General features: G+C 34.1%; 1 protein-coding gene across 1 annotated transcript; it reads left to right on the top strand.

Moving 5' to 3' along the window:
* The first annotated feature begins 5,367 nt into the window (after positions 1-5,367).
* LOC107846745 (zinc finger MYM-type protein 1-like) lies at positions 5,368-7,145 on the top strand. The gene is made up of 3 exons (XM_047400068.1): positions 5,368-5,607; positions 5,716-5,931; positions 5,991-7,145. Exons 1-3 carry the CDS (start codon positions 5,368-5,370, stop codon positions 7,143-7,145), a joined length of 1,611 nt encoding a protein of 536 aa, XP_047256024.1.
* Positions 7,146-13,905: the final 6,760 nt, after the last annotated feature.

Here is a 13,905-nt window from a genome sequence, read left to right as displayed (position 1 = left end):
AGTCACATCATTTTAGGAATCAAGGAGAATGACTCAACTATAAGGTGCGTCTGATAGGAATCAACAAAATTGACTCAACTAAAAGGTACGTCTTCTAAGGATCAAGGAGAATGACTCGACTAAAAGGTACGTCTTATAGGAATCAAGAGAGATGACCCGACTAAAAGGTACGTCTTACTAGGATTCAATGGAGATGACGACTAAAAGGTACATCTTATAGGAATCAAATGGAATGACTCGACTAAAAGGTACGTTTTATAGGAATCAAAGGAGATGACTCAACTAAAAGGTAGGTCTTATAGGAATCAAAGGGAATGTCTCGACTAAAAGGTATATCTTATAGGAATCAAAGGGAATGACTTGACTAAAAGGTACGTCTTATAAAAATCAAAGGCTATGACTCGACTAAAAGGTATGTCTTATAGGGATTGAAAGAGAAGACTCGACTAAAAGGTAGGTCTTCTAGGGGTCAAGGGGAATGACTCGACTAGAAAGTACGTCTTCTAGGAGTGAAGGTTCAATTTAAGAAGTGTATCACCCAGTAAATAAAAACTGAAATCCCTGGACAAGAAATTGTGTCTCCTAGGGATACAAGATGATGAATTTTTATCATGATTTAATTATCAAACCTGTGCAGCAACATTACTTCCTGCATTTGTAAAAGTGAGAAATTATGGGCCTTGATGTTTAGGCTTTGAAATCCTTGATTTGAAGGTAACATGTGTGCCTATTTCATGCAAAGAAAGGTTGTGAGTTTAAAAACATGGTGGTTGGTTTGTGGCTTTGGCTTTTGTGGCAAATGCTCTTGCCGTTATCACATTTAGCCTTGCTTCCAACCATTAGCCTGCGTCATTGACTTGATGCTTCATTGACCAAACTTAGATTATTAAGAGTGACTGAGAAAAACACAGCATCTCTACTTTGCTATGCTTCTTAGAGAGACCCCTTGGAACCTTGGTATTTCATGAGTTCCCATACTTTCTTGTTGACAAAACTTTCTGCTTGCCTTATTTTGGATCACAATCATGTCTTTTTCATGCGTTGGCCTTTCTGCCTTGCTTTGTACAATTGAATAAGTTGGTACGCAGTTTTGAAATCTTTTCTCAATTGTTTGGACATAGACTTGACTCAAACACAAGAGAAAAATGACAATGATTTTATTTGGATAACTGACTGAAGATTAATTAAAATATAACTATAGAAAAGAAAAAAATGATAATGAATGTCCCTATTGAAAAAGATGAAAGAAAAGTTTATCTGAAAATGACAGTCAACTCTAATGATTATCACATGCATATCGGATTAAACTGCCTGATCTTTCTATCCAAAAATCTCACAAATTGTTGTTGAGTTAATGACCCTAAAAGTGAGTTGCTTTCTTGGGCCAATTGCATTCGGTGACCTCATTCGGCTAGTGGCGCCTTGAAGGGTTTTCACCAACAAGCCTCTCTAATTTTGTTTTATCACCTGACCATTGCCTCATAGTATCTGAGAGGGTTTTCTTCCAATAAGATTCCCTTATTTTCATTTCTTTCAACTCACAGTCGTCTCATAGTGCCCATAAGGGTTTTCACCGATAAGACTCTCTCATTTTTATCTCTCTGAACTTACCATCATCTTACGGTTCCTGTGAGGGTTTTCACCAATAATACTCTTTAATTTTTATTTCTCTCTTGATTCCTTATGCCGAGGAAGATAAGTAATATCCAAAATGTGTCATCACATCCATTGCATGCTTAGCCTTAACATTCTCAAAGATTGATCTGAAGGTCTTTCTTTAGTTGTAACTTGAATTTGGATAGGGTTAGAAAAAAGAGATAGCATGGGGGCATAAACGACACCTTAAGTGGGTATGACTTACACTTTTTGGAATCGACTCAAACAATGAGGATTAACTTATGCCCCAGTTTCTTTTGTTTGGGCAATTCTAAACTGTTTATTTTGTTGGACAGAGCCTAGAGTAGGGAAGCCTACGTATCTCACCACTGAGAGAGGAGAATCAGGTCACACGTAGTTTTGGTAGCTTGTTCTTTTGCTTGATAATGACTTCCTTTTTTATTCCATTGACTTTTATTGACTATTTTCCTTTTGAGTTTTTTTTTTTCGACTCTTTTTTCTTGACACTCTTTTTTTTTTCTCTTTTTGGACACATTTTTTCTCTCTTCTCTTCTTTTTTTTGACTCTATTCTTTTGCTCGACACTTTTCTTTTGATATAATTTGGTCAAACGACCTATATATTGAAAACTAATATCAAAAAGTATAAAAAATTTATTAGTCTCCTTAAACAGACTCATAAACGACTACATTGTGAATACTATTGTGTTAAGGTATGAGATAAGGGGTTTTCTCTTTATAAATTTCCAAAACCTTTCCTCCAAAAGTGAGGTTAGCCAAATATGGACAAGTTTTATATTTTTTCTTTTAGGAAATTTTATTTTTATTATAAGAAAAAGAAAAATTAATTTTAATAAGAAAATTGGGGAAAAACCCTAACAACATGATTATAAAAAACAATTAAAAAAAAATACACAAACACTACCATAAAAACATTCAACAAACCTTTGGTACTGTTACTGGAAGGTGTAGCATCTCTATTAGAACCAACATCATACTCATCCTGTTCTTCTTCCTCATGATGACTCTTTTCAGATTTCATCTTTGTTTTTTCCAAGATTCTCTAGATTTTCTGCAAAAAAATCAACAAATAAAAGACCCCACAAGATTAAAATAATAAAATAAGCTCATTCATCAAAGAAAAATTAAAAACTACAATTTACAGCTTTTTTGGAAAACTTACACTGCTACGATCAGTGTTTTTGGTTTTATGGGCATTGGAAAATGTAAAGTTTGTTGTTCTTTTGCTTCATGTAGAAACTGATTTTAAGCATGTTGTGTTTTTTCTTTTGTAAGGGAAAAGGCTTAAATTTTTCACTGAATTATCAAAAATGACTCATTTATGACATTAGTGAGAAGTTGAGCTCATTCATGCTATCACCGTTAAAAAAACCAACTCATCCATGTCATTACTTTGTAACGGTGGTTTTCAAAAATAGGTTTCCCACGTGGCCTTTTATTAGAGGTCGACGTCATTAATTAAAATAATCAAAATGGCTCAAATATGCCATTGAACTATTAGAAATGGCTCATTTATGCCATCAGTTAAAAGTTTGGCTTATTCATACTATCACAGTTATAAAATCAACCCACCCATGCCACTACTTTTTAATGATGGATTTTTAAAAATAACTTTGCCACATGGTCTTTTACTATAAGTCCGCGCCATTAATTAAAAGAAATCAATATTAATTTCAAAATATTTGAAATTAGTTATTATCGAGATTATTTATAACAGCATATATATCATAATGATTGGAGAAGTTATCATATATACTTGGCGAGATAATTGGAATAGAAAGCTTCTTTTAAGCCGTTATTTGAAAATAATTTTTCAACAGTGCATACTCCACTAATTCAGTATGGGTGAACTTATTCCATATACATAGCGGGATAGTTGGGATAACAGACTTCTTTTAAGCCGTTATTTAGAAATAATTTTTCAATAATGTATGCTCCTTTAATTCATGATGGGAGATTATTGGAGAAATTCTATTGGTATGCCTCTTTCTTTTTCTTGTTTTCCCTAATTGTTCATTGGCTTATTTTCTTGCAACTTCAGAGTATGTATTGGAGTCACTGAAATTAAAATGTAGGATAAAATTTTTGAGGTTTCTGTTAAGCGTAACATTTATAATGATTTAGAATCAACTAGAAATAGCCAAAGGATATACATTAATCACTATTTCTTCTGATCAGAAAAATAGTTGTTGTTGTAGGAAAAAAATACTTTAATGGGTGTGGGTCGGGTTATGTTAAATGAACCATTTTTTTTAATGGATCTAAGATATTTGAAATTAATATTGATTTATTTTAATTAATGTCATGAACCTATAATAAAAGGCCACATAGAAAATAGTTTTTGAAAATGCACCATTAAAATGCAGGGGCAGATCTACAGTAGCAGTTGTGGGTTCCCGGGAACCCACAACTACCACCGTAAGACATATAATTAAAGGAGAAATATTACTAAAAGGAATACATATATAGAGGTTGGAACCCAAAATCAAAACTGATGGATAACTCAATGGTAAGAGGGAACACATAAGTATGTGTGTTCAATACTGCAACGTGTGTTCGAATCCTCATGGGCGTGCTTTCTACTTAATTCCTTTTTCAGCTTTTCAGCCTTGCTTTTAATTTTCTTTTTGTTTTTAAAAAAAAAAAGATGGAACAAGGCCCTCCGCCCTTTATTAATAATGTTAACAAAATAGACGGCCCAACAAGAAACACCAACTGACCAAGTCCAATAACAACAAAAATCAAGACAAAATAAAATTAAAAACAAATAGTTAAACTAAAGCTAAACACTACAAAAAGAAATAGAAAGGGCAGCTGTAGCTTAGCTTCTGGAATCTGAACGAAATGAACATTGAAAGACTCTGGCCTCTCTTAAGCTCCTAATTTTAGAAGGTTAGCTATTTTTTAAACGAAGTATACTTTTCAGCCTTGCTGTAAATAGGTAAAAATTTTCTTTTTTACTCTCGTAAGCCCCTAATTTCATCCTTGCTTTCATTGTAGCTGATTATTTGTTATTTTTTAATTTTTTTTAATTTAAATAAGTTGAAATGGTGAAATTAGTTCAAGATGATTACTAAATTTTTTAAGCCTAAAATCTCCAGATTTTCCTTTAGTAAGTTCTCTCACAAATTGAAATTTCTAACTATGTCAATCCTTCTTAACCATCAGATAAAGATAAAATACTGAATTTGGGTTTTCTTGAATCCGATCCAGCTAAAAGAAAAAAAAATTGGGAATATGCTCCTAATCAGCGTGATAGAGTAAGGAGATATTACATTCAATAAGGGCTCTGTAGACTTGGTGAGCATTTTATTTTTCCAATAATAGATTTTGGTGGAAAATCACATCATTTTAATCATGATGGTTTGATACTTCATATTCGGGATGGATAGAATTTAGTATTGAAAAAAATGTTACTTTTTGCTTATGTTGTTACTTGTTTAAAAAAGAGATTGGTGGATATGGAAAAAGAGTCGGTGATTCTTTTACAATAGACAACTTCATAAGTTTGAATAAAGGGATTGAACGACTTAATAAGCATGTGGGTGAAGTAAATAGTGTTCACAATCGGTGTTTCAAGATGATGCTTGATTTAGCTAATCAAGCACAATGTATATTATCTTATTTTGATAAGCAATCTGAGAAAATAAAAAATGAATATCGAGTTTGTTTGAATGCTTCCATTAATATTGTAAGATATCTGTTGAAAGAAGTATTGCCTTTTTGAGGTCATGAATGAGAGTGAAACTTCTACAAGAAGAGGAAACTTTTTAGATCTCGTAAATTGGTACGCGGATAGGAAGGAAGATGTGAAAAAAGTTGTGTTAGAAAATGCTCCACAAAATGATATCATGATTTGTCCAAATAGTCAAAAAGACATTGTGAATTCTTGTGCTAAAGAAACATTGAAAGCAATTGTTGAAGACTTAAATGGAGATTACTTTGGAATATTAGTTGATGAGTCTAAAGATGTCTCTCATAAACGACAAATATCCCTTGTTCTGTGATATGTCAACAAAGAGGGTAAGCTTATTGAACTATTTCTTGATGCTGTTCATGTTAAAGATACATCTGCAAAGTCACTGAAAGATGCTATATGTTCTTTGCTTTTAGAGCATAATTTGAGTTCTTCTCATATTTGGGGACAAGATTATGATGGAGCTAGTAATATGCAGGGAGAATTCAATGGTCTTAAAACTTTGATTATGAAAGATAATCCTTCGGCATATAGTGTACATTGTTTTTCTCATCAGTTACAATTGACTCTTGTTGTTGTTGCAAAGAAGCATCATGAGGTAGATCAATTTTTGATATTTTTACTAATGTTTTGAATGTTGTTGGAGGATGTTTTAAGCACAAGGAGATGCTTAGAGATGATCAAATAGAAAAATTAGAAGAGTTATTTATGCTCGGTGAAGTTCATACAGGAAATGAATTGAATCAAGAACTTGGACTTCACAGGGCAAGAGATACTCATTGGAGTTCTCATTTTAAAACAGTATATAACTTTATTAAATTATTCTCTTTAATTATTCATGTACTAGAAGTTGTTTCTAAGAAGGGTTCAAATTACAAAGAAAAATCATTGGCAAAGAGTTTAGTGGAAGACATAAGATCTTATGAGTTTATGTATACGCCGCATTCGATGTTAAAAGTGTTGGCAATTACACACGATTTTATTATGGCTTTGCAAAGAAAAGATCAAGATATCGTTACTGCTATGAACCTTGTTGGTTTCACAAAGAGGCAGCTGCAATCTATGAGAGATTCTAAATGGGATTCTTTGGTAAAGGATGTTTCTTTATTTTGTGCCAAACATGATATTGTGATTCTCAAAATGAATAAGAATTATTCTCTTGGAAAGTCAAAGCGTAAGATTTCAAGTATCATATATTCTCATCATTTTCATGTTAAAATTTTTAATGTTGTAATTGATTTGCAACTTGGTGAGCTTAACAGTCATTTTGATGAAGTGAATACTGATCTACTTCTTGATATGGCTAGTTTCAATCCAGATAACCCTTTTGTAAATTATGATAAAAATAGGATTATAAAACTTGCTACCTATTATCCAGATGAGTTTAGTGCTTCCATGCTTGAGGATCTTAATTTTGAGCTTGACAATTATATTGACTATGTGCGACAAGGGAATAATGATTTCTCTAAGTTGAAAAGACTTGGGGATCTTTCAGAGACATTGGTGAAAACTAATTTGCACAAGACTTGGAAACTTGTTTATTTGCTTGTAAAGTTGAGTTTGATATTATCTGTGGCGATTGCAATGGTGGAAAGAGCTTTCTCTTCGATGAAATATATTAAGAATGACCTGCGTAGCAGAATTGGTGATGAATTTTTGAATGATTGTTTAGTATGTTATATAGAAGATGAGGTATTTGAAACTGTACATAATGAAGCGATCATTGATCATTTTCAAAACATGACAAGCCGTCAGTACAATTATAATGATAATGTTTTTAAATATGTTGTGTTTAACGGGTTGTTTCTTTAAGACTATATATTAAAAATATTTGATTACTCATTGTTTTACAAATTATTTTTGCATATTAATTTATTTTATTGGGAACCCACAAGTTTAAAATCCTAGATCCGCCTCTGTAAAAAAGTAATGACATGGGTGAACTGATTTTATAACGACGATGACATAAATGAGCTGAACTTTTAATTAATGGCATAAATGAGCCATTTTTGATAGTTCAATCGTATATTTGAGTATTTTTTTCTTATTTTAATTAATGACGTGGATCTTTAATAAAAGGCCACGTGGCAAAGCTATTTTTGAAAACCACCGTTAAAAATTAATGGCATGGATGAACCAATTTTATAATAATGACGGTATGAATGGGCAAAACTTTTAACTGATGGCATAAATGAGTTATTTCATTTACTAGAAGGTGTAGCATCTCTATTAGAACCAACATCATACTCATCCTCTTCTTCTTCCTCAGGATGACTCTTTCCAGATTTCATCTTTGTTTTTCCAAGATTCTCCTGATTTTCTGCATAAAATCAACAAATTAAAGAACCCCACAAGATTAAAACAATAAAATAAGATCATTCATCAAAGAAAAATAAAAAATTACAATTTACAGCTTTTCTGGAAAACTTACACTGCTATGATCAGTGTTTTTGGTTTTATTGGCATTGGAAAATGTAAAGTTGGCTGTTCTTTTCCTTCATGTAGAAACAGTTTTTAAGAATCTTGTGTTTTTTCTTTTTTTGGCCTTGGTGTTTAGCTGGCATTTTAACAAAGATTTTGACACTATTTTGAAGATTTATTTTTGAATATTTGTTTGACTGTAAAATTTGATTATAGTTTTAAAATTTAATTTTTAAATATTTTTAAATTTTCAAAAAAGGGGCCTGGATCACTTTTTGAGTTTGAGACTTTTACTTATTCGTTTCCTTCTTTTCAAAATAGTTGTCACGATTCACTTCTTGATAGTCGATTCAACTAATTTTTAAAGATAAATTTAATTAGATTGCTTCAATATTTTAAATTTTAAATTTTGATATTCAAAAATTATAACAAAAACACATCTGATCAAAGTTCATATCATTTGACTCTCAAATATAGAGATTGTGATGAGTATTTTGAAACGGAGGAAGAACAAAACTTCAATTCTATTTCGAGTTAAATGCATGTCCAAACATAACTTCAAAGTTTCAAAAATCACTACTTGAGAAATTCAAATTTTCCAGTTAAAAGTTTCATCTTCAAAATCTATGACCAAACGGGAGCAATAATATTGTGATTAATTTTTTACCTTAAATTCTGGTCATTGAGTCATGTGATCCAATTAGATATTGATCACGAGTTATAAGTATGAAACTATCAAAAAGTTACAATAATTTGCATTTGTTGAACGTTTTAGGAAAATTAAAGTCCATTCTTGAGAAAAGGTTTCAAAGCATGCCAAATGAATAAGGCGAGCCCACTGCACGAAGCATCCCGCATTAGCATGATTCGTGAAAGGGTCGCACCGAGGCTAAGGGGTGTGATAAAGACAACTTAACATAATGCAAGCATAAGTGGGTTCTTCCACCACTAGAACCCGTGACCTATAGGTCATACAAAGACAACTTGACATAGCAAAACCACAACCCAACTTTGAAGTATGAAATAAACAAACAGTACTAACTATTGCTGCAAGTCTCATTTCAAGCATAGGCATGTCAAGCAAAAGCAATAACCACTACAATAACAAAGTTCAAGAAACACAATATCCACATTAGTTTATATCCCCAAACTGATGGCAAAAATTCAGTGATATACTACTGCAGCAACATTCAGTCTGTCAATTCTTATCAACTTCCGAAAACATTTGTGCAAGTGAAAAGGAAACAGGACGGGGATTTGGATGCTTATCCAAATTATATACAACTTCTGCATTTGGTGATGCCCGCTGAAATCTTATTAGCTCAGCGAGGATGTGGGCTGTTGCAAATTCTTCAACTAGACATGGCACAATTAGCATTCTCTCCAGTTCAGGAGACTTGGTCAACAGAAGCTTAACAAGCTGTATCTCAGGGATTGTGCCATTAGTTTGAATTAGCTTAACTTCCCTGAGGTGATTAAATGTCACATCTGAGAAGTGTTCCACTTCAAGAGATTTGAGAGGTGGTACATGATTGTCATCAGACTCCACCTAAGGAAAAATGAACCGAAACTCACTTTCTGAGCTTATTGATGATTTAAGGAGCACGAAAATAAGAAGCCACTACACAATAAAAAATGAGAAAAGAGAACCTTAATTTCCATAGATTGTAAATTGGGGAAGCTTCTTATCAAGCAAAGAGCACATGAAACCTCATCCGAGTCAGACAGATCTATACTTGATATGCTGAGATGTTTGACACAATAAAGATCATGGGAAAGCCTCGTTGGTACTTCACCTACTCCTGCAGCAAAAGGCTAGGAAGAAAATACCAAAAATCAGAATAACTCAAAGCCCTAACAAAGATGTTCCGTGATTGAAAATGCATTAATTACAATGAGGGCATGACGCAACATTTACCATATCATTCAAGTGGAGGTGCTCGAGCACAGAAAAAAGCTCAAAAAACTTGGCAATATTACATTTCCCAGCACCCAAGTAATATTCCCTATGCGAAAGTGAAAGCTTTTCCAGAGGGATAGTTTTTAAACAGACACATCTTAAATTGCCTGTGTAGTCATTGGATCTCAGAATGGGCGCACTAATTTTAATAATGTTTCTTGAAGCACCTGAGATCTGCAGCACGAACTGCTCGACCAACAAGCAATGAGAGACGAAACGTTCAAGCAACTCGCACGAAATTGTGACATCACGTAGTTCTAGGCTAATTAACCTATCAAATCCTTTGAAGGCTGGTTGATGAGGTATTACACAATTCTGGAGAGTCAGATGCCTTAACTGGGAACATGTGAATAATGAAGAAGGCAATTCGTATGGTTTACCCCTAATTGGAAGTCTAAGAACAAGATGTTGAATGCCGTTTCTAGAGAGGAAATGAATAAAATCATCAATAATAGGACATATATCGAAATATGGAATTCTGAGGGTAAACTTTGTAATTGGTCCAAAATGAAAGGCCAAAATGTGGTCTATAATCTTTCTGAAATTACTTGTAAGGTCAGTTAAATCCTCTTCAGGTTTCCAATTTGTGTGAGAAACCATCAACTCTGGAAGTCTACGCTATACATATCTCCATTTTGTAGATAAGATAATTGTCCTCAAAGCATCTCGAAAAGGCAAACACATAAGAATCTCATCTATGACATTCTCAGGAAAGTTGTTAAGCATATCAGGCGGTAAAGTTCGAGAGCAATATGGTTTTTTTTCCTTACACTTCATATTATATAACAATATTCACCAATAAGAACCTGTAGAAAATAAACAAGAACGCAAAAATGAGGAGCGTATCTCCAAACTATCCAGACAAAGATGTGGTGACGCTGTCAATCTAACAAGCCACTAATGTAAAAAGAACAGAAACAGCAGGTTCTAATTAGATCACTCATCCATCTCCTCTTAGCCGAGGATCTATCAGTAACAGTCTATCTCTACGACTTAGGGTAAGGTCTGCATACACACTACCGTCCCAAACCCCACTCGTGGAATTATACTGTGTATATTAGTGTAATTATCCATCTCCTCTTAATATGAAGGAAGTTGTTTTCTTTACAAATACAGAAGACTAAGCAGATTTGTCAAAATCACAAGAAACGGAAACGGGAAGTCCATTACCATTTGCTTGTATTTAGCTTATCAAACTGACATTGATAGCTACACAATAAGGTGTGGAGATCGAGGATTAGCCATTAGGTTAGAACATTAGTAGGTAGCTAGCCGAGTGTTGTTGCACTTTGTTTCTTTTTCTTCTACGCATACTTCTTATCTGTTGCTTCATTTTTTTCTGGTAAGGATTTTACTTTAAGGGTACCAAGATGGTACAGAAAAAAGTACATGGCTTAGCAGCAAACTCGATAATCAAATACTACGCATTATCTCCTAGCAAGTATTACCAAATGTTCGCATACATACTTATCCATCATATTCAAAGTGCGTATAACACGAAAAGTACAGATTTTTAATGCATTTACTTTTACTGTTGAAATATGTAACTTCTTCCCATTAAAGCGCATTATTCATTTGGGAATGGTTCTCCATGTTGGCATTACGCTCTTTATAACCTCATGCGATTGCTTCATTTAATTTTTATCTTATTATTTAGCTGTCATATTTCTTTTTTATGACAAGGGAACCCCAGTCGCGGGTTTGCACAAGTACACCCTACTCAAACTTTCAAACCACACAGGAGAGGTAAACCCCACTAGGCAAGCCCCGTGTGATGGGCTCGACTAAGAAGGCCACCCCCTGATATCTCAGGCAAGGGGTTCGTACTTGAAACCTCCATTATGGAAGTTCCAAACCAAACCATCACAGCCACCCGGACGACTTTTCTTTTTTCCATTTAGATAATTATGGTGTCTGAGCCAACTTTCACGCACCTCGACTAAATCCACAGGCCATCTCCTAGAATCAACATATATGAGGTTACTTTTTCCACCAAGGAATTAACATATATGAGGTTACTTTGTCCCCCAAGGCTAGGACAGTAGGGAAGAATCACTTAGTGTTTTTTTTTATCTCTGCTGGTATTTGAACCTGAGACCTCACGTTCAGCGCAATCCATCCGGATGGGTTTATTGTCATATTTTCTTGCTACCATGCTTCAAATTCTTTAACTTTTATGTCGAGTCGAAAGTCTATCAAAAAAAACATTTCTAGCCTACACCCAAGAAAGGTAGGGTAAAGGTCGGCCTACATCCTACCCTTCCTAGACCACACTAGTATAATTGCACTGAATATACTTTTATAGTTGTTGTTATTGTTGGGTTTAATTTGTGTGAATGGAAAATGGAGGGACACATCCTTTGAGCAAATGACATATTGGTTTGGAAAGGTAAGACTGTTCAGATAGTTGTGTCTGTTCAGAAGAAAGACACAATGTTTCAAATGAACAAACATGACCCTTCCAAATGATACAACTTGTAAGTGAACCATTGCCACCTTTCAGAAGAGGCATCTGATAGCTATATAAACTTGGTTTCATCCACAGGTTTAGATATGAATGAAAAAAATTTCAGAAATAAAAACTCTTCTTGTATTCAAAACATTCCTTGTTATCAATCAAATCATTAAGTAAGTTCGTTGAATCCAACAATTTGAGGTACCGCTATTGTTGGGATTGAAGGTCATTTTATCCTGAGAGGAAGATTACATAACCTCGGGTATAGTGAGGAGAATTATTCCTTAAGGACAATCTGTGAAATCGGGGGACTTGGCTTTAAAATTCTATTTCATCTCTTTTCTGACGAAAAAAAAATTAACACACTTCTTAGATAGATTATACATAATCTAGTGTTGAAGGTCTTAAAGGAACATCAAAAGTTTTCTTGTCTTAGACTTGAACTAGTATTGAAGTTGGTGTTGCATTTTATATTGAAGTTGATGTTGCATTTTATACAGATTCGTGTACCCGAACACTACATAAAATAACAATTTTAAGGAATAAGTTTTTTTTTGCAAAATCTGTATTGCTTGTTTTTGGAGATTAAAGCTTTAAGCTTTTTACTCCGTTTGAACTTAACTAGTGATTCAAAGACATAAAATCTTCATCACAAGTTAAAGATCATTCGTTTGACGATTGGAAGTCATAAAAACTTCATAGTTAACTAGAAACAAGAAGAAGAGTTTAAAGTTGCTTAAATTTATAAGTAGTATTCTAAAAATACTAAATTTTATTGTCTTGTGGTGACAGGAAAAATAACTAACGAAATTCAAATGTAAGATGCAGCCACGACTGTGGGGGAAACTAGCATTTCTTCAACAACTCGATCAAACACTCCGCAAACAATGACACCTGCAGAGAAGCCTGGGAATTTTGCGGGCATTAACTTTAAGCGATGGCAGCAAAAGATGTTCTTTTACCTCACCACTCTATGCCTTCAAAGGTTAACTATTGAGGATCTCCTGAGGTGCCCGAGGTGTCACGACCCGAACTGGGTCCCTGACCATGATGAGTATCCCGAACCATGAGGCTCAAAACACCCCTATCTGTCTAGCAATCATGCACACAATTCATATGATAAAAGAAATGCGGAAGATACACAATATAACGAAAACGTGGTCAAGAATCATATGAAAGTAATAATGGGGAATAACGTCCCATAATGTCAACACAACATCTCTTTAATTTCTGCAAAATCTCTAGTAAATGTCTAAAACAAATGCCTATCTGAAAACTGGGACAAGGACCCCAGTAGACGTAAAACTAATAAATGATAAATTAAACTACAGACATCATGCCTTCCAAAATATAGAAGGCTCACCACTTGATTCTGTGATCTGTCGAAAGGAATCTACTGGTTGTCCGGACCCCTAGACTATACCTTCGAACCTGGGAGGGGAGGGGGTCAATACAAAAGTACTGGTACGCAGAGAAATCAAAACAGAAATATAATATTTTTACACAATATAGGTGAGAGCAATTATAAAGCAATTTCATATCAAATTATTTTAAAACACATGAGCATAATGTAATAGTTTTCAATACTAATGTAATGTGATTGAGCTAGGTGGAATACCCTACAATTGTAATTCCACGGCTATGTGGAATCCGCCTCTGGTGCTTGGCGGCCAAGCCTCCAATCCTAGTAGCCGCCAGGATTTGGAGCCGGTATACCCCCATGTGAGTACACCGCA

The sequence above is a fragment of the Capsicum annuum genome, chromosome 11 (genome assembly GCF_002878395.1).
Source record: "Capsicum annuum cultivar UCD-10X-F1 chromosome 11, UCD10Xv1.1, whole genome shotgun sequence".
NCBI classification, from domain to species: domain Eukaryota; kingdom Viridiplantae; phylum Streptophyta; class Magnoliopsida; order Solanales; family Solanaceae; genus Capsicum; species Capsicum annuum.
Note: the sequence above shows the minus strand (reverse complement) of the source record. Positions and strands in the feature narration are given on the sequence as shown.